The 27,105-nt window shown below is 33.9% G+C and overlaps 1 protein-coding gene across 3 annotated transcripts in view; it reads right to left on the bottom strand.

The window, feature by feature from the left end:
• Nucleotides 1-27,105, bottom strand: part of Hecw (Hecw ubiquitin protein ligase) — a 469,561-nt gene that overhangs the window by 182,094 nt on the left and 260,362 nt on the right. For all 3 annotated transcript variants that reach the window (XM_072536974.1, XM_072536975.1, XM_072536976.1), the window contains exons 2-4: nt 18,489-18,584; nt 7,380-7,784; nt 1,013-1,225 (exon numbers count right to left, since the gene is read on the bottom strand). In XM_072536974.1, the coding sequence (XP_072393075.1) occupies nt 1,013-1,225; nt 7,380-7,784; nt 18,489-18,584 (714 nt within the window). The remainder of the gene's footprint in view (nt 1-1,012; nt 1,226-7,379; nt 7,785-18,488; nt 18,585-27,105) is intronic.

Below are 27,105 nucleotides of genomic sequence, written 5' to 3'. Positions count from 1 at the left end.
ACTCTAGAAACTCTTCTAGAGTTTTTATAACTCAAAAGAGAATTCTTAGATTGATATTCAATATTGATAATAGACAATCATGTCGTAAATATTTTATTGAACACAGACTGTTGACTTTCCATGCTTTATATATTTATAAGTGTATTATTCACGTCAAAACTAAATTTCAAAATTTTACCCTCAACTCTGACTTTCATAATTACCCGACAAGACACGGGAGGTTGATAAGCGTGTGTAAACACTCCACAACTCTCTTTGAAACTAGCCCTGATTTTGCAGGATCTAAATTTTACAATTGTTTGCCACTTAATATAAGAAATGAAAATAATATTCAAAAATTCAAAAATAAATTAAAAGCATGCTTGATCCAATTATGCGTTTACAACCTAAATGATTATTTTGAATTAATAAAAGACTACAGGGAATGAGGACCGACGGGTTCAGAGAAGCTCTATATCGCATATCTTTTTTTTTATATTAATCTATATTTGATTGATTTTGTTTTATGTAATTGTCCTATATAACTTGTTGATCATGCTTTATGTACTATATGACTTGTCCTATATCACAATGTGATCTGATGGGATTAATAAAGAATATTCTATTCTATTCTATTCTATCTTTCATTAGGATTTCCACCAGACAAAAAATCATATGATTTTTAATATTCATAAATTTAAAAATTGCAATGATACATTGCTGCCAGCCCGTGGTTTTAAAATATTTCTTCCGGGCATTTCGTCCGCGGCTGCGGAAAATGCGTCAATAATTATCAAACGCGATGGGTCAACGGTTGTAGTTTTCTTCCTGACGGAGGTTGCTCGTTAACTCAGTTAAGACAAAATTTCAGAAAAAATTATTCTAGCCAAACACCTATAAGCCCGGAAACCAATGCAGGTTTCTGGGTAATACAAATCATTGCCAGTTAAAATCTACCATAATCCCTTAATAATTTCAAAAATTAAATGTTAAAGAAGAAATTTAATATTACTGAAAAATGTATAGTACCTACCACTTGGTTTAAAGTCTTCGTCGGTGTCTATTAATTCGAAGCCGAATGTATCTTCTAATTTTTGGATTTTTCTTGGTTTGTTTTGTCGGAGTACAACAGGGGGGGTAAATGGGGTACCCAAGGCGTGACACCTCTCCAACGGTTTGTGTAGAGTTCTTGGAGGTAATGGAGGTGCCAGTGCTTCCGCGGAGAAATCCATACCACAAGCGTTTTCTAAAAATATAAATATATGTAGATTATATCAAAGCAATTAAACTAAACTTTTGCAGGGATAAAATAAAAACAATTTAAAAACAAATCAAAAATAAAAACAAAAGGTATATGATAGACCAAAACACAAATAAATAAATTGAAATGTAGCACCAGAGAAGAAGATGGATAACAAATGAAATTCTGGAAAAATACTCTAGGAATTATTTATACACGAAGAGGGATTTATACGCGAATAAGGAATAACCATCGTCAGATGAAATCATGATGTAACTAAATAAAAAACCTAGAGAAAACTGCTACCAGATCATCATCATCATCACGTAGCGCTACAACCCTGGGTGGGTCTTGGCTGACTGTACAACTTTTTTCCAATTTGTTCGGTCTTCCATCAACCTAGGGTCAAATGGAATGTTCATTTTCCGGAGATCTACTTGGATGTTATCTCTCCATCGCATTCTGGGACGTCCGAGTGGTCTTTTGCCTGTGGGAATCTATTCCCATACCAGTTTTATCATTATGCAGTCTGTGCACGTGGCCTGCCCATCTTAGTCGCTGTGATTTAATTTCTTGGACAATATCGGCGTCATTGTAAAGTGCTTTTAATTCGATATTGGTTCTGATCTTATACTGGTTTGTGGTGATGTCATGGCGAGGTCCGAAAATGTTTCTAAGTATTTTTCGTTCAAAGCGTCTGGGCTTTTCTTCGTTTGCTTTGGTCATGGTCCACGTTTCGCATCCGTATGTTATTACAGGTCTGACGATGGATTTATAGATTTTGATCTTTGAACTTCTTGTAAGATTTTTTGATTTTATGAGCTTATCCAGTGCGAATAGACAGCTGTTTGCAGATTGGATTCTGTCTTTTATTTCTTCAGTAACATCGTTGTCAGCTGTGATTACGGCTCCAGATACTTAAAACGTTGTACTCTTTCAAAATTGAAAGTGTTGATCGTCACATTTTGTCCTATTCTGTCTCTTCGTGTCGTTCTATTTATACACATATATTTCGTCTTCTCTTCATTAATCTTCAGCCCTACTTCACTTGTTGCTCCTTCCACCTTGTTGAAGATGTCTTTCGTGGATAGGATTGGGTCTCCAACGAGATCTGTGTCATCTGCATATGCGAGTAATAGCTTGGTACCTTGAACCGATAGCAATTCTGTTTTTATTTCCGCCGACCTCATGGCTTTCTCTAAGACAAGGTTAAAAAGTAGTGGACATAACGCATCACCCTGTTTGAGTCCACTGTTGATTTCAAAGCTGCCAGACAGTTTATTATTTACACGTACTTTAGATATTCCACCCTCCATACAGACTTTGGTCATCCGAATGAGTTTCTTTGGTATTGAGAACCATATCCATACTTGGCTTCTTTCTACGCTATTATAAGCCTGTCGAAAGTCTATGAAAAGATTGTGTATAGGTCGGTTATACTCCCAACCCTTTTCTAGAAGTTGTTTCAGCGTGAATAGTTGATCTATTGTTGATCTGTTTGCCCTAAAACCGGCTTGATATTCGCCTATGACATTTTCAGCATAAGGGATTAGTCTACTAAGAATGATGTTTGGAGAGGGTTTTATATGCCGTGTTTAGGAGTGAAATTCCTCTATAATTCGCGATTTTGTTTTGTCCCCTTTTTTGTGGATGGGCACTATTATGTTTTCCTTCCATCGTGCTGGTATCCTTTCTTCTAACCATATGTGCGTTATTAGCTGGTGGATTTGGCGATGTAGTGCGTCTCCCCCATATTTCAGAAGTTCTGCTGGTATATGTCCGCTGTGATATAGATCTCTTCTTTGTGCTGTTCTTCCTGTATGATATTTAAAAGGTCCCTAAAATACTCTTTCCATTCTTTAGTTACTTCTTTACCGTCGATTATCATACGGCCTTTATTGTCTCTCAGGGTGTGGATGGAATTGGTTCTATGTCCTCTTTTCTAAGAGCAAATTGCTTTATAGAATTCTCTGGAGCCTGGTTCGGGCCGGTCTCTCTCCATAGCTTCATATTTTTGTTGTTCATAGTTTCTTTTCTTGGTGCTACCAGATGCTACTAAATAAAATAATAGATAACAGAAGCAATTACAGAAATGGAGAAGAAACGTTGTAAGAAACATTGTACAACGGTAGAGTTCTAATGTTTGCTAAATAATATAATACATTACAGTTTACATCGCGTTCATAGTCAACACTTTATAAAGGTACTAATACCACGATCTCTTTGTCAACTATTTTCCATCCACTCCTGAATGTAGGTCTCTCCAATTATTTCCATCTTTCTCTATCTTGCCAATCTAATCCACTGTTTGCCTGCCACTGCTCTTATGTCATCTACCCATCTTTTTTGAGGTCTTCCCATGCTTCTTGTTGTCGTCTTTGGTCTCCATTCTAGAATTCTCCGTGTCCACCTGTTGTCATTATATCGGGCTACGTGACCTACCCAGCACGATATACCACGATAAATCTCATTAAAACATAGATCCTAGAGTATGATGTAAGACAAGATAATATCTCACTCTATACAACTTTTTGATTGACGAAACATCGAAGTAAGATGAAGGAACAGCGGCGTTACTATGACTACAAATATCAATTGTATTATGTCAAAGTTATTTTGTTTATTTTTCATAGCCATCTTTCACAATTAGAAATTTAGCAGTGAATTTCGTATTCAATAGAACTATACATTGATGTGTGAAAAGTACAAACAGATTTTTCTCGAAAATACTGCGTCATATGGATTTCAGATACGAGCATCATTTTTTTATTTAAAAAAAATCAAAATTTGTTAAATATGTCAAAATGATGGTATCTTGAAAGACAAAAAAGTTGGGTGATGTGATATTAATCTCCTTAATCATTTAGGGCCATGGAAAGAAAAAAAACTTTAACGTAACACATATCTTAAACATCAATGGCTCAAAGCGTTAAGTGATATTGCCGAAAATAGTCGGCGTGTAAATCGACATCTACGAGAATCAGTTCTAATAACATGCCTAGATTGATCAATGCTTATTGCATTGGGTGGTTCTGAAGAAAGTACCCTTGGGACGAAGTTCTTAATTTTCAGAAGTCGGACAGCGATAAATAATTTGAAATTTAGTTACAGCATTTTACTATCACGTATAGTATAGTATGACACATTCTCCAAAGAAAACTGTCGATTGCATTTATATAGTGGCCACCACCATTATATATAGTGGCCTTATATAGTGGCCAACACACGGTATCTATAGTTTGATACACCATTATCATGCAAATCTACCTCTCCCATAGATATATTATATGAAGAAATTATGGCTGGTTGTGGGAATAACGTCTCTTTTTTTAATTTTCTATTTGACAGAGTTGAGAAGTCCTATATTATTGTAACGAAATAATATTATAGGAGATATAACGTATCTCCGATACGTCATAATTCTTAGAAGGATAAATCTAGAAAACGCAAGAATTGGCATTTCAATAGCGCCCGTCTTTCGATGCGGTTTCGATGAGACGAATTAGAGGTGGGACTACCCCAGAAGATTCGAGAATAATACTTTTGGTATATATATATATATATATATATATATATATATATATATATATATATATGTAATGAAATTATAATTTTATCATTCAAATATTGCCGCGCTCTACCGAGTACATTATCTGGAATATTAGACACAACCACTTCTGTCATCTTTATATTTAAATCTTGTCACCTTGTCAGATTTTTATTTGTGGTTTAGAATGTTAAACATCCAGAGTTAGTGACATTAAATGTCGTTTCTTTAATTTCAGAAACTCAGTTGTGTTACTAATTATCAAAAGGAACCTTATAAAACGACATTTTTGGTCATGGACAAATTGAGATTCCAATTCATAATACTAGGTTCATCAGACAGTAAATCAAATGAAATCTGTATTGCCTCAATTGAGACTCCAGATGGTCGTATTTTTGATATCCCAGACGAATTTAAGCAGGTAAATAAACACACATACATATCTAGATCCAGTTTATTTACAAAAGTAAAAAACTCATTGAAAAAAAGAGGTCAAAAACGAAATGTATGGATCCCATTAGATGATGAATTAAGGAAGATTTATTTGGATGAAGGTGAAAATTTACAATTTGGTGATCAGTATTTAGAAGAAAAACTACAACCAGCTGCTGTTAGCTATGAAGATTTGCCAAACATTCAAAATGTGGGGAAGTTAACAGAAAAGTTTTTAATTGAAAAATTTTCCATTAAAATGCCAAATGTTAGACAATGGATGGAAGAATTTGAAAAAGAATGTGTAAGGTTTGAAATTTTAAATGATGAAGATAAAATAGAAAGTTTAAGACATCTACTTGAAAAACAATGTTTAGATTGGTATGGTAGCATGTTAATTAAATATACAGTGAAATCAGATTGGAAAACTTGGAAAACAAATTTTTGTGATACTTATGAAAAGAAAGGTTGGTCCCAAATAAAATATGCTTTTACATTCAAATATCAAACTGTTTCTCTATTAGAATATGCCACAAAAAAAGAAAGATTATTATTAGATGTTAATAAGTTAATTGACAATAACACACTAATAAACCTGATTGTGTTAGGTTTACCAGAAAACATCATGAACAGACTTGATAAAGATTCACTGAGTTCAACTACTTATCTTTTCAGTGAATTAAACAAGAATGAACACTTAGCAAATAAAGAAAGTGAAAAAGTATTCTTAAACTATAAAAGAAATGTTGAAGAAAAACAAATTAGAAACAAACAAAGACTGGACAGAGAGCAAAAGCATAAATGTACCATCTGTGAAAAACTTAAAAAAGGAACACGCTACCACCTTGAATCAACTTGTTGGTTTAAATCAAAGGATAATCAAACTAATAAGGATGATCAAATTAAACTTATCAATAATTCAGAGTTAGAATGTGAACTACAAAATTCTGATTCAAAAAACTATTAATACTGCCATTAATAAAAATAAAATTAGTGTTGAATAAAAATATTGAGCTTTTTGGAGTATATGACTCAGGTTCAAATGTTTCATTAATAAATTCAAAGTTATTAAAAATAAATAACAATAATTCAATTGATCCTAACAATACTAATTTAAAAACTATTAATGGCATTAAAAAAACTAGTGGTATGGTAAAATTACATGTAAAAATTTTTGATATAGAAAAGGAGACAGAAGTCTTTGTGATCGAAAAAGATAATTTTGATTACGATTTTTTAATTGGTTTAGACTGTATAAAAAAATTCTATTTGTGTCAAAATGAAAACTTGCAAATAAGTCAAAAAGTGCCTATTCAAAATGATTTACGGAAATACAAACATTAGTGTTTGTATTTTGAGAACGATTTCCGAAGTGGAATTTGAAACGTCACTAAACGTACTTTAACCTTTAATTGTGGCTTATTCCCCTTTAAATAGTAATTACTTTGATGTACATCTTGAAGAATGTCGCCCAAAATAAGAAACCATTTACTCATCAATGGACAAGTTACATGGAAAAATTCTAAACTGTAAAAATTTCTGGTTGGGTGAGTCAAAAAAGGGACAAAAAGGAGTTTTGTGAATTGGACAGTTACATTCGGGTTGTCATTACCTCTCAAATGTAGGTTTCGCTTTATTGATGTGAACTTACTCCGGCTCATACATTTTCTGACAATATCCACAGTGTTATCCTCATCAAAGAACCAATACATATCAATCTGCGGTAATGAATGGTAGCTTCATTGGGAAGCATTTTTCGATGAGGTGCTTTACGTCAAATAGACATAAAATGAATTCCAGAATTTGTAATTTTCTTTTGTGAAAAGCGGGTGTGGACACCCTGTACTATTCAACTATGGTAAAAAAAGTAAAAGAAAAGTTGCTGAATTGAAATGAAAATTGGAATTAATCGCGACAAAAAAGACGATACTGTGATGACTTTTGAAATACCAAAGAAATAAAGTATCTAGTACAAATAAGAAGAAGGTGATTAATACGGTAATAAACACGGTAATAATATGATAATCGGAAATTGATGGATGATACTGAAGTAAAAAAATGTACTGAAAATAGAAAAGAAATGTAGAATAAAGAAAACTAAAACGATAAAATACAAGCTACAAATAAACTTGGCAATTCAATATCTAAAACTTATATAACATCTACAATTTGACAACTTACCTTCGGACTCCGGTGATGGAGATGAAGAGGCGTCCCAAATCTGATAATATTCCTTACCGGGCGATTTAGGCGACCTAGGACTGTTCTTTGACCTTATTTTTTTCTTGGTTCCATTTAAACCGGCAATTTTCAAACCATTCGGCGATTTTTTCTTAGCTCCAGATACAATATGATCGCCGTTATCTAAAGTCTCTAACGAATTCGAAGGTTTCATTATATCCGGTGTATGAAGAAGGTCTGTTTCGTCTTGAAATGCGTCATTTTCTATACCGTTGCATTTTTGTTTTTTGACTTTAATTAATTTTTTGATTTTGTCTACAGGATGTTTGATTATAAGCGGATCTGACTGCGCTATATATTCCATTGACGTTCCGTCGTAGTAGCGGAAACATAGTTTCTCACAGTCTAAAGAAATAAAAAAAATGAATTATATAAGAAAAGCGTTGAGCACTGGAGATTACGTTTAAAAGCGTTTTTTATTTTCAGATTATTAGTCTCTCATTTTTGTAATTACCTCATTATTTTTTACAATTATAAAGTACTATAATACATCGGAAGCATTTAAGTTTTTATCTGTTTTAAGTGAAACGCGAGGCAGCGAGACAAATTCTCGATATAGCGAGAATGAATAATCATAAGTAAAGCTCGGATTATAGGCAAAATGCCTTTTTTGCCTATTTTGCCTATTATAATTGTTTTTTGCGCTTTTTGCCTTTTTTCGTAAATTCCGCCTATTTGTGCCTTTTTTAAAATTTCATGGTACTACCCATGATATTATTCTATTACTAAACCATTCTATAATAAAATTTTGGGTCAATAATAAAATATCAATGGTTTGTTTATATAACAGATTTCTAGGAAAATGTACCTGATCGAGACTTGAGGGTTAACTATTTGGAAATTCCTAAGCTTTATTAGTTTATTATCAGTTGTACAGTCGGTTACTGTATCAGAGTTTAGTCACAAATTGCTATATCCTAGTTTAGTTTTGTTGCGTATACCGAAAAGCAAAGAACACGTTTTAAAACGTTTTAGACATTTGTGTAAAAAGATGACATCTAAATTAAGGCTATGGATCGCACCTTATTCGGAACTTTCTCTAGAAGGAGATGGAGCATTTTGTAAACCATGCGGCAAATCGGTAAGTTTTATTTTTTCTCGTCCCAAAACATAACTAAATTCTAAAGCGGTTTTAGAATACTAATTATTTTTTTTTAATTCTCAGATTTCAAGTAGAAAAAAGTACTTTATTGACCAGCATTGTGGAACCCCACTTCATAAACGTAATTTGGAAAAATTAAATTCCTTTAAGTTAGCGCAAATATCTCTGCGGGATAGTTTAAGCAGTTCAAAAAAAAAGGAGGAAGAGGCATTTAAATTTGATTTATGCCAGATGATGATTGCATCCAACATTCCTCTATATGAAGTTAATAACCCTAGTTTTAAATGCTTTTTCGAAAAATATCTTAATAAATCCTTACCGGACGAGAGTACATTGAGAAAACATACTGTGGAAAAATGGTATGTGGAATGTATTTCAAAAATTAAGCTAATTTAATGATTGGAATTTTGAACGAAAACTTTGCGAGAAAATATTTTATTTAGTTGCCGTTAAAGAATTGGAAAAAACAAACAATTTAACAATAAGTCGATTTATACAAGATAGTTTAACAAACCTCTTTTTACCCAACGCTATACCAGTGAATAAAATAGTTTTAATGCTTTCAGATGCTGCGGCATATATGTTAAAAGCTGCTGTTAATTTAAAGATTTTTTATCCTAATTTAATTCATTGCACTTGTGTAGACCACGGGGTAAATAGAATTGCTGAAGAAATAAGAAATCTGTTTGCGTTGGTAAATAATTTTATAAATTTTATGAAAAAAGTTTTTGTAAAGGCTTCGTTGAGGGCGCAAATATATAAAGAAAGACTTCCCGATGTCCCTTTGCCACCTAAACCAGTAATTACAAGGTGGGGAACCTGGCTCGAAGCAGTTTGTTTTTACTTTGAACACTGCAATGAAATAGAATTAGTTATGTCAGAATTTGATGATGATATTTCCGAAGCCATTCGAGAAGCAAAAAAAAATATTAAAAAATCCCAAATTGAAACAGGAACTCGCTTAATATAACTCGCTATAAATTAATAGTTGCCACAATTACCTTATTAGAAAAACAAGAGATAAATTTATGTGAGTCAGTAAAATTAATAGATAATTTAAAGACGAAAATTAAATCGGCACCTGGAAGTAACGGTCAATTAATTTAAAAAATAATGAAATATGTTTTCGACAAGAATGAAGGTTTTTCGTTTTTATCTAATGTTGCTAAAGTTTTGAATGGGACCTTTTCCGAGGAATTTCAAATTATGCCAGATTTATTATCCGCTCTGAAATATGCTCCAATTACATCTGTCGATGTCGAACGTTCGTTTTCAATGTACAAATTAATTTTAAGTGATCGAAGACGTAGTTTTAAGACCGAAAATATTGAAAAACATTTAGTTGATTCTATTAATGATAAAATTTTAAGTGGTTACAATGTTTAATTATTAATTTACAGTTATTTAGTTACTAGTTTATTTATACTAATGTTATGATTATGATGTGTAAATATACCTGCCTTAAGTTAATATTACGTTAATTCACTTTGTACAATAAATAATAATTTATATTCCTTTATTGCCCATATTTTGCCTAAATGTTAATATTCCTGCCTTTTTTAATAAAAATCTTTGCCTATATAGGCGCCTTTTTCTTCAATTTTTGTTGAGCTGGCTAAACGTGCCTAGAGGTTAAACTTCGAGTTGTTGGTCGGTGAAGAGGAAGGGACCATGATAGACGAGACGAAAAGCTCGGGTTCGTTTGGAAAAATATTCCCATGAGATTTTTTTGAATAATCACTTTCATGGGATACACCAAAGTAAGGTTCAAGAGGTGAAACAGTTCAAGAGAAGTTGTTCAATTTTTTTTAAACAAACTGTAACGATCAATTTTTTCGGCCCTGACAATTTTTTTTTTATTTTTTGAGCCTTCTGAACAAAATAGGTCTGTTGTAGTTTGTCTGTAAAATTGATCGTTTTCGAGTTATAAATAATTAAAAACTGAGAAAGACGCAAAATTGCGATTTTCAGGCTCAAAAACACAAGTATAAAATATTATCTGAACACGAACATCGAGAAGCTTGAATACTATAGGGGGCAGTTCTATCACCCCTCCTGTATAGCATATACACAGCAGGCGTTACAAGAACACCCGGAACACTAATCAGCCTTTATGCAGACACTGCAATAGCGGGAAACATAGGAACTTGGATATAGCTGTAAGAAATCTACAGACGGCACTGGAAACTATAGAAGGATGAAGTATCCAATGGGAAATAGCAATAAATCCAAAAAAAAAACAGAAAAGATAACCAGAAGAACAGCTAACAGTGCAAGAGAGACCAATCGGATGCAAATGAAGTTAAATACCTAGGAGTCACAATCACCAATGTCTAAGATTCACACCAAATGTTAACGCGACAGTCCAGAAAACGGCAATGGCCAGAGCCGTAATAAGAGGACTCACAGGAAGAAGAAGCAAATTAGCTATGAAAACAAAATTAAAACTGATAAATAGCATTATACTACCAATAATTATATATGCATCTCTTGCATGTGGACACACAAGTTCCAGCAATAAAAAGAAGATTCAAGCAGCACACAACAACTGTGTGACACAACAACAAAGAAGCTGCAGCCGTGCCCAGATACGTCGTATGAAAATTGGCTGAGTTAGACCACTCAAACCGGATCCTACGAGAGATATTAAGGTATGTTGTGTACCATAGATGGAAGCACAAAAGACCCAATCAGCAAACATTAGCAAACATACTAGATAATAGTAGCTTTATCAAAAGAAGACAACGCGCTCACCTTTGGTACGGCAGTATGTATTTACTAATGTTGATTTATATGTTTCAGAAAGCTCTCAAAAAAATCTGCAAAAAAGGCTTCGACCACCAAAAAAATTAATAAAACACTAACAAAAGGCGTAAGCCACAAAAAGTACTAACAAAACCGAAAAAAAACGGACAAGAGGGGCCCTCATCCTCGAGCGCCGAGTCACCAAACTGGGCTTAGCCCAGAGCGGGGACTCGAGGCCCTAGCAAGCAATACAGATATATTAGAAGTTACTAGAGATAGCGGGAATAGAACGCCTTACGCTAGCCTGCATTGTTCAAGGTAGGATTTCGTGTGGGATGCCTTGTACCCAGGACAGTGGATAGCGCATGAGAGCGCTCTCGGGGTCGGGGGGGGAAGTGGATGGTCTGAAGTTTTGGAGCGGGATGAAATGATTCTTGATAACACGAGTTAATCCTCCTCGTTCCAATGAATTGTATCTCCCTAATGCCATACTTAAGGGATGTGCAAGTCTCTTCATTACGCGCTTCATTATAAATTAAAAAACAATGGTTTAAAATAAAATAAGCCCAGAATTTTCATCAGAAGCTGATGGAAGAAGGCTTGAAGTTCAATTTAGGCACTTGATGATTATAAAAATAATATATTTTGTTCGGAATGATCAAAAAAAATTTGTCCGGGCCGAAAAAATTGATAATTTGTTCAAAAAAAAATTGTTTAAGAAAATTTGAACAACTTTTCGCCTGGGCGACCTCTTGAACTATATTTTTTGGGGTATCTCACAAAGGTGATTAAGCAAAAAAATCTCATATTTTTCCGAACAAACCCGAACTTTTCGCCTTGTCTATGAATGTTTCAATAAAAACAAACTTGGAGATTGTCGAAATAAAAATTGATAAAAATTTAATCAACTTGAGAAAGAAGTGAGCATTAAAAATAAAACTAAAATAGAAAAAAATCAAATCTTTATTGCTTTGTTTGAAGATTTTTGTTAGTTTAATGTTTCAGGTTTGTTTTAAGATTTGACACGTTCAGTGCCAATGACGGGCTAGCGCGTCGTCGGTACCTGATTATAGGCAGAAGCCGGTGACCGACCCTCTTTAGCGTTCAGATATTCATCATTTGTTGTCATATTATAAGTGAAAGCACGTAACTAGAAGTGTATATTTTCCAGTCATGCTGTCGGTTTTTCAACTTCCGAATTTTTGCCTGAACAGTGTGTATTTTCCTAAAAATTATTATTTTTCACTGATAATAATTTTTAGTCTAGACACTCATACAACTGTTTAAGTTATGAATGTATTTCTTCAAAACAACACGATTTTGGGTTACATTATACAGGGTGTTTCAAAAAAACGTAACCCCGTCTCTAAGGTAGGTAAAAAACTGAAAAATAATTGGGGTTTGCTTAGTAAAAAATTTTTGTAACGCCATCCGTTTTCAAGATACAGGGCGTTGAAGAAAAAAAAAATTAATTAAAAAAGGTTAATAACATGTCAGTGTATTCAACATTTGAGTACATTTTGATTTGATTTTACAAATAACAAGGTTTTAAAACTCTAATTATTGTTGATTTATCGTCATAACAATCAATAAATGTCAGATTTCCATGGCACACTTGGAGAAAATATAGGTATACCTATTAGAACTTTATCATTACTACCAGCATCAATTATTACTTCATAATTTTCAAATCAAAATATTCCGAAAACGGTACACAGTATCGAGTTTTACCAAGAGTACCTTTTTCGTGTAAAATTGAATGATGTTTAAGTTTACTTGAAATTTTGATTAATAATTATACTCTTATAAAAGTTATATTGACTAATACTTAGTACGATCCGTGTAACTAGCGCCCTCTATGAGAATCAGATATAAAAACAAATTCATGGGATGTATCAGTTTCCAAAACATATTCGTATAAAATTTCATTACAATGTTGCCAGTAGTTTCGGCAAAATCGTAAAAAATGCGTAATTTTTTTTTTCTTCAACGACCTGTATCTTGAAAACGGATGGCGTTACAAAAATTTTTTACTAAGCAAACCCCAATTATTTTTCAGTTTTTTACCTACCCTAGAGACGGGGTTACCTTTTTTTTAAAACACCCTGTATTTCGGTTCGTTCGAAGGACCTTTGAGACTATTAGAAGAAAGCGATAAGAAATTTGATAACGTTATCAACGATAAGCCATAGAGTGAATATTTACCAAAATCACCCTCGGAGTCAGATGAAGATTATGTAAATGATTTTCCTACTCCACTTACTGAGCAGAAAGAAGATAATGTGAGTCAAAAAATTAGATTCATATTAATTTTTACTTAACAGCTTTGGAATTTTCGGCTACGATGACTGTTGATGTCGGTGAATGCAATAAACGGGAAGAAAAATTTAGTAGCATGAAAAATGTTCCATTTACAAAACATCGTAAGTTACTAGTCCCATTAGCTGGTAATGAGCCAATTTACTATTTTCGAATGCTATTTACAGATGATTGTCTGCAGGAAGTATGTGACGAAACTAATAAATATGCCGAATAGTTTTTTTTATTGCATGCTGGGGCTCAATATTCTAAAATTTTCGATTGGAAAATTCTTACTTCCGATGAACTACTTAGTACTTTTGGGATTGGTTTTACCTATGAATCACATTTCATTAACTAGAATGCAAGGTTACCGCAAAAATTCCTTTTTGTTAATACAATTTTTTTACTCGCATGTACCGAAACAGATGTATGCCCATTTTGCAATGATTATTATGAAACGACAATTTTATTAGAAATCCGGAAGCAGGAGACCGGGTACCAGAAAGGAAAATTTATAAAATTAGACCAATTGTAAACTTTTTTAATAAGAGCTTAGAAGAAATTTATTATCCTGATCGTAATTTGAGTTTAGATGAGTCAATGATACAGTATAGCCCAAAATAAACAGTACTGAAATTGTAATTATTTTATTGTTTTAAAAAATACATATTATTGACACTTTATAACATGTTCTAAATGAGCTCCTCCTCTCTCAAGACAGACTTAATAGCTAATAATAAAGGTTGTCTCAAGTCCGCGAAGAAGGTTCTAACGGCATCCTTTAACTCATTGATGGTTTGTGGTGCCCGTTTAAAAACGGCAGTTTTAGCCATGACCCAAATGTTTGCGTCTGGAGATGTTAAGTCTGGAGAATGTGCAGGATAGGGGAAGTCAGTAAATCGTGAAATTAATTTGTTTGGAAAATGTCCCTGAAGAAATTGACGAACAAGTATGGCAAGTTGCCCCATCCTGCTGGAAAAATTGGTCTCGAAATGTCAAATTAGGGATAAAGCGTGCTAAAATTTATATGTACCTCTGTTGATTAAGTGTGACTTGCCTACTATTTTCTTCGATAAAGTATGGACCAATGATTCCGTGTCCCGAAACTGCACACCAGACACTCACTTTTGCGCTATGTAAAAGAACTTCTTGAACTTCATCTGGTCTGGCAAAGCCCAGAAATCGGTTTGTGCGACGATTTACATGGCCTGGCAAATAAAAATGTGCTTCGTCTGAAAACCATACATCTTTCCAAACTTCAGGATTTTCATACTGTATTCCACTTTACTGTGATAATCCCTGGGATGTAATTGTTGATGTACCTGAATCATATACGAAAATGCACCCAGCTCCTTCAGGATTATTTGTAAGAAAGTTCGTTTTAAGCCAAGATGCAACGCTGTTCTTGTCTGGCTAGCTTTCGGATTTTCCAATATTCGCTCAAAAGCACGTTCATGGTTATCGTTGTTGTTAACTGTACTGGGACGCCCTGAGTTTCCTTTTCGTTGGCACAATACATTACCCGTATTTCTAAACTTTTCAATAACCTTCAAAATTACAACATTACTTGGAGAACGTTTATTAAACCATTGTCTAAATTGATCACACACGTATTGCAGACTTGCACTATTACGTCGGCGAATTCCGTATGGGCGAAAATAATGCTCCACAAGAAACACTTTTTCATCTGTACTTAACATCATTTTTAACAATTAGGCCTTAATAATTAATTGTTTAAGGATTACTTGACAATAAAGACATCTATGTTTCAGTTTCAGTACTGTTTATTTTGGGCAATACTGTATTACACCGAGGACGAATAAATTTTAGACAGTATATTAAGAACAAAAAGCATAAGTATTGTATACAATTGTACATGCTTACAGAACCAAATGGACATGCTGATAAATTGGCGTTGAAGCAATAAGAAGACAAACTCAATGTTGGTCACTGTATATACATGGACAATTTTTATAACAGTGAATAGTTAGCTAAGAATATGCTTGAAGTTGAAACTTACTCCACAAAGACTTTTATAATTGACCACAAAAATAATCCTGCAGAAGTAAAACAAAAAAAAACTTGCCAAAGGTGAAACAATTGCCCGTGGCCAAAAAGGAATATTGGTTGGAAAATGGAAGTATAAAAAATACGTTCACTATATAACATCAAAATATCAAAACAACTTAATATAAGTTATAAGAAGAAGATATTAGAAAGTAATGAAACCAGAGCCCATCATCAGGCATAATAAAAATATATCCGGTATTGATAGACAAGACCAGATGCTTGCCTACTATCCTTGTTACCGAAAAACTGTAATATGGCTAACAAAAATCTTTATACATGATTATGCTTATAAATGCCCACATATGATATAACAAGTTTATAGAGCAATATCGGTCGGTGATTAGATTCTTGTTTTTGCAAGGAACACCGCGCAGCTAAATCAAAGAGCGCTTGGACGCTTTGTACGGCGACTCTTCTCCTTCGATGACAACCCTCAAAAATTGGTTTAACGAGTTTCAATGTGATCGCACATCGGTTTTTGATGAGAGCCACGCCCAGGTGCCCCGAAATCGGCTACCACGGAGGATAACGTGACAAAAATTCACGATCTCATATGGGCAGACCGCCGACTGAAGGTACACGAGATAGCTGAGACAGCTGGCATCTCAAAACACCGAGTATGTTATATCCTGATGATCCAATGATTGCTGCCATTGGTCACTCAGGACAACAAGCTTAACCGTGAGACCACTTCAGAGCAGTATTTAGGCATAATCCGAAGTAGTTTCCACGTCGTTTTATAACCATTGACGAAACATGAATCCACTAGTACAAACCAGGGATCAAAAAACAGTCAAAACAGTGGCGACACCCAGCGAACATGCTCCGAAGGAGGCGAAGATTGTCCTATCGGCCGGAAAGGTGATGGCCACCATTTTCTGGGATTCACAAGGGGTGATATACATAGACTACCTGGAGAATGGCAAAACGGTCACAGGTCTCTACTACACCGAATTATTGGGTTGATTTGACGCCAAATTACATAAAAACGACCCCATTTAGCGAAGAAAAACGTGCTCTTTCACCATGAAAACGAACCAGCTCATACCTGCGCCGTCAGCATGGAAAAATCTTTCTAATTGGGTCTAGATTTGATCTTGTGTGACTTCTTTTTGTTACCACACCTGAAAAAGATACCAGCGGGGCAGAAATTTAAGTCACAGGAGGTAATCGCCGTCACGGAAGCCTCCTTTACAGATTTCGAGAAAACGTATATTTCAGACGGGTTAAAGAAGTTGGAGCATTGCTGGGTCCAATGTATCGAGCTAAAAGTAGACTATGTTGAGAAATAAATCGCCACTACACTAAAATTTTCATTTTTCTTTTGTAGGCTAAGTATTTATGGGACCGCCCTAGTAATGTATCACTACAGACCTTTTGGGGATTACCGAGTGACTCTAAAAAGATAAATGGTAACATCCAATAGACCTGTACAAGCTGGCACAGGGTTCCAGAATTATGGAATGAGTATGAGAAATAAATGCAAGATTAAGCCAATTAGGTGTACAACAACCCGCCTACAACAAACGACTTCCAGAAAGAAAAAATGATAGGAAAAAGGCTTGCAATTAAGAGTGGTAGAAATCAGTGAAGAAAACGAACTGTCCCTAAACACAAAAAAGACACAATTTATGGTAATTACAACAGCGCCAAGAAAACATAACAATACATGGAGAACAAATTAAAAAAGTTGAAAAATATAAATATCTGGGTACAATAATTAACGAAAATAATGAGTACACAGAAGAGATTAAGGCAAGAATAGGACAGGCAAGAAATTCTTTCAACAAACTGAAAAAAGTACTCTGCAGCAGGGATATTTCAATTTCTTTAAAGGTAATACTTCTGAGATGCTACGTGTTCTCCGTATTATTTTATGGGTTAGAGGTTTGGACTTTAAAGAAAGATGTTTCGGACAGATTGTAAGCCATCGAGTTATGGGCCTACAGAAGGATATTAAGAATAAGTTGGGTAGATAGAGTCACGAATGTCGAGGTGTTGAGAAGAATGGGAAAAGATAAAGAGGTTTTAAATACAATTAAAGTCAGAAAATTGCAATATCTGGGACATGTCATGAGGGGCGAGCGTTATAACTTGTTGCAATTAATAATGCAAGGAAGAATACAGGGTAGAAGGAGTCGCGGAAGAAGACGCATCTCCTGGTTAAATAATTTGAGAGCTTGATTTAACTGCACTTCCAACCTTCTTAGAGGAGATGGCACGTGAAGAAGAAGAAACAGTAAACTTTTTATATAGGTATGTAAAAATAGTAACATTATTTGTTTAGAGTTAATTGTTTTATTTTGAGTTAATGATACTTTTTGTGGCGAGGCTCTATGGATGACGACATCACGACATTAAGCTGAAGCCCAAAAACTAATTTTAACTCCGAATAGAACATACTTTTTTTTTAAACGTCGCAAATAATTTTTATGTTACTATGGTTACTTCTATTAATTGTCACCCAAAAGTACGAGTATTACGTCTGATTCCGAAGATCCCACGACATCGCGTATTCCTCCAAATATTTTGTGTACTGCAAAGACTGTAACTGAAGGATTGTTGTCTACCAAGTCCACTGCGGTTTACGAAGCTTTTAAGCTTTTAAATTTTACACTTTTGTGCGTAGGTGTAAAAGTGCTTCACTTTTATGTCTAACCGTAAAAGTAACATTTTTATATTGTCAATCACGTCACAAAAAATAGTACTTTTGTGACGTTTGAACTATTTTTTTACATTTAATGCATAGTTTAAAGCTACGTACGCGAAGAATTTAATTTTTGCATATGTATTAATTTTTAAAAAATGTATGCACGTTATATATTACTTACCATTATGTGTTTGAGGTATATCCAGCAGCCACATTGTACTCTGTTCCTGTCCTCTAACTTCTTGCTTACTTAAACACTCCTCAACCGTTGAAGTGTCTGAAACAAATGCCACTATTAGAATAAAAATAACCAGTCAAGGCAATTTCTGTAACAAATTTGAAAAAAAGGCTATTAACGAGTGGTACAATGCCCCCGCTTTATTCCGAGAAAACAACACAGGTACATGTTGTATGTTTTGGATCCAGGTATAAAAAAAATTAACAGATCAAACAAGCGAATATTATTTGATTTATTCCTGGGTGTAATAATAATTTCGTTGTATTTATACTTGTCTGCACAGCTTATACTTTATCTTTAACCAAAATAAATAAAACAATGTAATATTAAACAGACATGCACCAACGGTAGTAACTCCCTGATATAATGGAATTTATAGAGTTACGGACAAGAATTTAATTTATTATAAGCACATAATTCAGTCTTCACAATATTGTTTACAGCGTCGAGGTCTCATCCAGTTGTATTTTCTTTTCTTGTGAATATCTGTTTTACAAATAAGTTTCACTTTCTATTGTTTTGTAGTAGGTACATACTCAGTAATTCAGTTCGATGTTAAATTTTTTCCTTATGATCTCATTCAGTCTTTAGTAATTTCTCCCAGTATTGCTCCATGGGATCTTATTTCTTAACTTAAATTACCTTGCATTTTAATTTTCAGTTTATCGTTTAGACTTCAAGCCTCACAGCTATACGTTACGACCGACATCTTCTTCTTTTTGTGTAGATATGACAGTCTCTTTTTCAATGTGCTCCCAGAAGTTGTCATTCCATCATTTTAGTGGTATTCCCACTGAATGTCTTTCTATTGGGACACCGTCTCTCGCCGTCTTTACTATGATACTCTAGTTGTTGTCATTCGGCTAATATGATCGTTCCATTCTACTCTTATATGTCTTACCTAGTCCTTAATGTTCACCTTCGGGTGGAGATTTTCATCTCTGATGTTTATAGCATTCTTTTTGTCCTCTCTGTCAGGTCGTGTTTCCGCCGCGTATGTCATTAGTAGTCGGATGACTGTTTTGTAAATTCTGCCTTTCATTTCTTTCCCCGATATTTTTATTTCTTCGTATTGTTTCATTTAGGCAACCTGTAGCTCTGTTTGCTCTGATCACTTGATCTTCCTCTTCTCTTTCGAGCTTTCCAAAGATAAATAGTGTGATGTCTAGATATTTAAACTTCATCATTTGTTATATTATCTGACCCTCCAGCTATAATTAATCTCTTAGTACATTTGCTGTTATAACCATTCATTTTGTCTTTTTTGAGGAATTAACATAATTAAATTTTCTGGCGCTTATATTAAATTGGTGCAGCATACGTTGTAAATCATCTTCCCTTGAGAGATTAGTATTGCTTTGTCTGCATATCAGATTATTTTAAGTTGTTTTTCTCCCATTTGGTATCCTTTTTTAGTTCTTACCTTTTTTATTACTTCATCCATGACCCGATTGAACAATAAAGAAGTCAGGGAACTCCCCTGTTTTTCTAATAGCTTCAATTGGGTCAGTTAGTTATTCTCCTACTTTTACTTTTGTTGTGTTTTCTGGTAGATATTTTCGATCGTTTTGATTATTCCTAAAGGTATCTCTCTTGCGAACAATAAATGGATAACGTCCTTTATTTTGACTCTGTCAAATACCTTCTTAAGGTCCACGAAAGATAAATGTACCGGTTGGTTGTGTTCTAATGACTTGTCTTGCACTTGACTCATTATAAATATAGCGTCGGTGCATGATCTTTCGGATCTAAAACTTTGTTGTTCTTCTGCTAGTGTTATAATTTCATTCAGTTTATTTGTTATCACTTTGGTTGCTAATTTTTTTTATAGTGTTGTGTTTAATAAATTAATTCCTTTGTAATTTTCCTTTTTTTCGTTCGGTTCGGAATTCGTTCGGTATTCTGTTCTCTCTTGGTGGTTTTCTGTTTTTTAATTTCCTTAATGCTTCCTTTACCTCTCCCTCCTCAATGGATATTTCTGTTCCTTCTAGAGGACATATGAGAAGGTTTCCTGCCTCTGCTCTGAGTCATCCGCCAATCCAAGCAGATGAAAGTGCCACGTGCGTTTACAGTGGCCGGTAAATATTTTGACAGCCAGAGAGCGTTTTCTACGGTCTAGAAAGAGAAGTTGGGCTGTAAGACTTTTGGATGGCACCACCATGTGAAGTCTAGCCTGCCTTATATCTTCACAACTGACGTACGAATGCTAGAACCTCCGCAGAAGAAGCTCCATGAGACTACCCTGACCAGTACTGAAGGGCACTCCAATCACAGGTTCGGGTCCCATAGGCAGATTGGATGAGCCCTGTCTTGCCAGCGCGTCATCCCGTTCGTTCCCTTCCACGCCCGTGTATCCCGGTCCCATACCAAGTTAACCCTATTGGTCAGCGCAACATCAGCAAGAGCTCCCTTGCACCAGCTTAGAGCTGACTTGGGCGCTTCGAAAGCCCTTAGCGCTGCTTGACTGTCAGAGCAGATGAATATGGTCCTGTCTAAGCAAACCCTATCTATTATCTCCTGAGCACATACCTGGATCTGAAAGATTTCGGTCTGAAAAGCTGACGCATGAAAGTAAAATGCTTATCAATGTATCGACACATCGACAAAATATTGTATAAAATTAATTTTTCCAGCATATATTTAAAAGAAGAAGGAATAAACACCAATAGAAAATAAAATAATCGTCCTTGATGTAAAATAGCTCCATGATATGAAATAACAATTCCAAGATAGCAACGCTACTGGATACCATGGATCCATAACAAAAGCAATAATAATGATCAGCATTTATCGCTGATCATTGTTTCAATGAGTTGTGATTTATGAAAAGTCCGACGTATAAATATAATGTAAGCAGCACTCTTATGTTTTCTAAGGATTTCGGAGGAAGAAAGTAATTGATTCATTGTATATTTTACATCTAATGAGTTCATTTAGTACTTAATGTTGATTGATTTAATTTCTAAGGTGTAATCATCAATATGTTCTAATGCAAGCAATTAAAATCATGGTTTCTAATCTATTAAATCTCCTTCTGTATTTTAAAAAGAGTATTCTGCATAACATATTACACAAACAATATATACGTAGACGTAATTTCTCAATGTAAATATTTTTATCAAACTCTATTTACATCGATTTTTTTGGTCCTTATACAGAATCAATACTGTAGATAACTGATTCTTTTCGAATGGATTTCCCCAACAAATCGGTTTTAAAGAACAGTAAATATTTGTAGAAGATAAAGTGAAAAAAGTTGATGCTATTCCAAATATTTTTACAAAAACAATGCCAACTGTTTATATCAGATTTAGCAAGTAGCGTGATATAGGAATTTATAAAACTGAAATACGCATATATTTACCGATTTAAGTGGTAAACATAAGCGAGACCTTTGCCACAATTTATCAAAAATTCGGAAATTCGGCAATACTTAATGGTATAATACAGGGATGGCCAAACTATAACTCGTGAGCCATCTCTTTGAAGATTGTATGTGGCTCGCGATAAATGTACCGGAGTTCCTTTTCATTTTTGTGTGTTTTAAAAAATTATAAATCATTCCGTATGTATTTCAAAATGTCTTACACATTGTAAATTACATTCGTACCAATGCAAAAAATCACACTATAATAATGTTAAATCTCTTTATTAGCTTACATTTGACTGGACAAAACTATTCTGATTAATAAACGAACCCCAACAAATCAATGTAATTCCTTGATATACATCTATGACTTGTTTACTTATCTCACAATCGTCCATTATTCAATAGCAGGTAGAAGAGATTTTAGGGTCGATATACGGGTGCCATGCACAATTGTATCTAAATAGACGACGAAATAGTAGCTAAAGGTGAAATATTGCCATTGTTGGGAACGCACATGTGCTAAAATATGCATACCAAATTAGTTTCCTATCTGAGAATTTACTCAATACTTTTCTCAATTTTCTCAATTACTTTTTTTTGACCATTTCCAACATACAGTACATTCAACCAACTTACATCTCTAAACTAGGAAATCGCGAAAAACCTTTCGTTGTGGTAAAAGGCATGGTAAACTGCACTGGTGTTCTACATAATGTTTAACACTTCGCTAAATTTTAGTTATAAAATAAAAACGAGTGTGGCAGTCCAGTGGGACTGTCGGTGGAAGTTACACTTCTATACACGCATTCGCCGTTACAAATTTATTTGGGAGTCAATCTGCACAATCATTACATATGTAATGCTATAGGTAAGACATAGCAGAAAGAGAAACAGAATTAATAACAACTTACTAACAATTAATAAACAACTTTTGACCTGTAATAGGAGTATAGTAAATGAAGGATTGAATCAATATTTTGATGAAAATATATATTTTTATTAACTGTTCTGATGAGCTTTATTAAAGCGAAATACGTATAAACAGATACATAGACGATTTGTACGTGAAATGAAATCTTTACTGTCTTTTTAATTTTATTCGGATCTACTCTGTATGAGTACAAGAAACCAATTCGCTAACGATTTCTGCTTAGTTGAGGAGACATGTCGTGGAATGCAAATTTTAGATTCCCCATGTCTCTATTAACATCTTTATCAACGTCTGGCTATGCCTTGCAATTTTTAGAAGGCTCCAGATTAAGGCAGTTATCTGAATTGTGTTTCGAAACTATTTTACGGATTTAATATCAGATGTCGCTATTGCGTCCGTTTCGAAGCCATTTTATTGTTGCTTCCTAAAGACAGGAAAGATTAATTTTCACGTTGAGAACGCCTATGAATAACTGTTCTGATGAGCTTTATTAAAGCGAAATACGTATAAACAGATACATAGACGATTTGTACGTGAAATGAAATCTTTACTGTCTTTTTCATTCAGTATATTTTTATGTTTATGTATGTATGAAAGGAGTTGAATGCAAAAATTTTTTTACACATACTCTGCAGTAAAATTCATTGTTTATTTTGTTATTAATATAATAATACAATACAAATTAAAATGCAATATTTATAAGTATTTAAAAATGACAATAATATACATAAAAAAATACACTACAATACAGTGCAACATAATTCAATATAATAATACAATACAAATTAAAATGCAATATTCATAAGTATTTAAAAATGACAATAATATACATAACTTTTTTACTTACGCATGTATGTTTAATTTACCATGTAATAATATTAATAAAAAAGTCCTCCCCGTCTGGGAATCGAACCCCGGTCTCCCGCGTGACAGGCGGGGATACTGACTACTATACTACCGAGGACATGACACAAACTTATTTCAAAATTGACAGTTCTGGGTCATACAGTGATTTATTGAGATTATTATTTTGAAATAGAATATGCTGGTATCTGATCGGCCTATGGTGGAGCAGTACGGCAAGAGATAAGGGCTTGCGGCTAGGTGATACTCCTCCATAGATCCCTACCGGAAGGGCGTGGAACGCCTAAATACCGGGTATATATATATATATATATATATATATATATATATATATATATATATATATTATTTTGAAATACAAAAGACTAATATAATTATTATGAACATTTAAGAAATAATACAAAACATATCACATAAATAATAACATTAATAAATATTTTATTATATATATATATAATATTATATGTATATATATATATATATATATATATATATATATATATATCTTTATATAATATATATAATATTAAATTATATATACAAAAGGAACATTTTTATATTCGAGAGAGGAAGAGAGAGAAAATATATCTTCTGTCTCTCTCTTACTCATTATCTTACATATGTAATGATTTCACAGATTCACTCCCATACAAATTTCCAACGTGGAGCGCGCGTATAGAAATATAACTTCAATAAATATGTGTCATTAACCTGTTGTTCATAGTTTTGCATATTTTGTTATATTTTTTTTAATAAATAGTATTCTTGCATAATGTTAATTTAACATCTTATCTACTTGTTTAATAATTTTTTTCTGTAACAAATACTACCGTGCTAAGGATAATTTATATTCAAAGTAGATATACAAAGTACTAAAATGTCACTTTTAATTTTTGTTAAAAGTAGTGGTTAGATTGACCATATATGTATGTTAGAGTGTACCGTTTTTGAGACATCTGCGATTACGGGTTAAAGTTAGGGTTTTGGTAAATATATTTAACTTTTTATTTTCAAATGAAAATACTTATACTAAAAATAAAATAATTTAGGGGAACATTTTAATTTGTTTATGTACGGTTTCCAACCATTTCTAAACTTTTTATCCAGCATAATAATTAAATTACAATCGGCATTCCTAATGATCATTAGGTGTATTTGCTTAATGTGTTTAGGATCTTTGTAAGCGGTTATATTATATTTTACCTCTCAAGCACAAAAGTTCGTAAGTTTCTGTCATCTTTCTGTTTTTTTTTTTCTGTTTACCCTAATATACCTACTATATACAACTTTTGGAACGGCTATGACATTTATATAACATGTGATTGATTTATTATTCTACGTAATTCTGCTACAGAATTCCTGAGTTCAAAATTATGAAACTCTTTTATAAGCGTGTATGGAGTTAATGTCTTAAGCCGGAATCAGACAGCTCGTGGAACGACGCTCTTCGCCGATTTAGGTCAGCGAAGAGAAACAGAAAATCGATAATTAACGATCAGAAAAAAAAACAACATCCCACATTACTGTGAAATTAGTAAATATTTGCTTTTTGATACATGCACTCGACCTACCCCAAAATGTAGTCGGACCATTCCCATGGTGAGTATTGAGGGTTAAGTCTGTTGTACGCCATCAGTGTTGGTGGTAAAAATATTGTATTAAGTTGGGTAATTTATAGAATGATAAAAATTTCAACAAAACTTCGTTAGACCACTCCCAGTAAAATTACCACGACACTGACCGTATCTCCCAGCCGCGACCGAAAGGTGGTGCACATGCAGTGGATCATCTTCCGATTCTTTTGAACCGGTTAGATTTACCGACAAACAATGGGATAGCACGCGCCGGCCATTAATAGACAGTTTTGCCCTATCACAGGGATCGTAAACCACAAATATTGAGAAGAAATACGGTATTCCAAGTTGTGTTGGTTCCCGTCTTTATATTTTGTCTTTTTCTATTACGTATTTTCTATTTCGCTTTGCTGATGAAGAACGCCACTCCATGTTCTGTCTAAAGCCAGAATCAGACAGCTCGTGGAAACGGTGCTCTTCGCTTGTTCACGTCGGCAAAGAGGAACAGAAAATATATTTAGTGAAAAAGAGGGAGACCATGAATGGCACACCACGTTAGTGTAAAATTGGTAAATATTTACTTTTTGATAGCTACCGCAATAAAACGTGTCCTGTCGAGATCAGGGTTTAGGTTAGCTCGTCCACCACTGTTGTCGGTAAAAATTTTAATAAGTTGGATAATTTATACAATGATAAAAATTCCAACACAACTCCGTTAGACCACTTCTTAGTAAAATTACCACGACTGACCGTACCTCCTCCAGCCGCGTCCAAAAGGTTGGACATACAGTGTATCAGTTTCCGATTGTCTTTGAATTGTGCTACCGACAAACAAGAGGACATCACGCGCCAGCCATAAATACACAGTTTTGTCCTATTCAAGGGATCGTAAACCACAAATATTAAGAAAATTCCACATTGTGTTGGTTCCCTTCCTTACATTTTGTCTTTTTCGTATTATGTATTAAGTATTTTCTATTTCTCTTCGCCGATGAAGAACGCCACTCCACGTACTGTCAGAACGCTCCTTTAGTATTAAAAAATCAATTTCAAATGCTTTACATTAAAATATCAAATGGTATCTATTAACTTATCTAAACCAAGACAACTGTTACCATATCCTTCCGTAGTATCACTTTTATATTATCGTAACATTTTTTCGTTTAACTAAATAAAAAATTGTATAATTTAAGTTCCATTATTGTTTGTTCTCTTATAGAGTTATGTAATATAGTAATCCTTACAGCTGCAATCAAGTTGCGCAACAGGGGTTTGAGAAATAAACAATTGTACAGTGCAAGTTGTTGTTACAGTGTACATACATATTGTACAGTGTACAATAACAATTGTACATACATAGTGTATAGGTAATCGGTTTATACAACAATTTGTTATAAAATTGCGCATTTTTATCGTAGGTGTACAGGACCTATTACAAAGGCGTTGTATATTTATTCCATATAAAAGTGAGATATTCAGTTATTTACAACATACTTATTACTACACTGCTGGACAAAAAACGCGACATTTGAATTTTTCTATTCCTTGTAGTTGTTATAAAACCACCCAAATCCAACGTATGAAAAAATGTCTTAGAGATATTCGTACTGTGAAAATAACAAAGGTGTCCTACTATGCGCCTGTGATTTGCAATGAGAGGTATTAACTACCTACCTAATTCAGCTATTTTTTAGCGCCAAAGAACGTGGTTGAAGAATGTGAATGTTACGACAGTGGTCGGAAATGATGACCGTAAGTTTATTCAGAGCAGCTGTCATCAAAATCAGAGAATCTAGCACCAGAAGCACCACCAGAACAAAT

The sequence above is a fragment of the Diabrotica undecimpunctata genome, chromosome 7, assembly GCF_040954645.1.
Source record: "Diabrotica undecimpunctata isolate CICGRU chromosome 7, icDiaUnde3, whole genome shotgun sequence".
Taxonomy (NCBI): Eukaryota; Metazoa; Arthropoda; class Insecta; order Coleoptera; family Chrysomelidae; genus Diabrotica; species Diabrotica undecimpunctata.
This window is presented reverse-complemented; position numbering and strand designations above follow the sequence as displayed.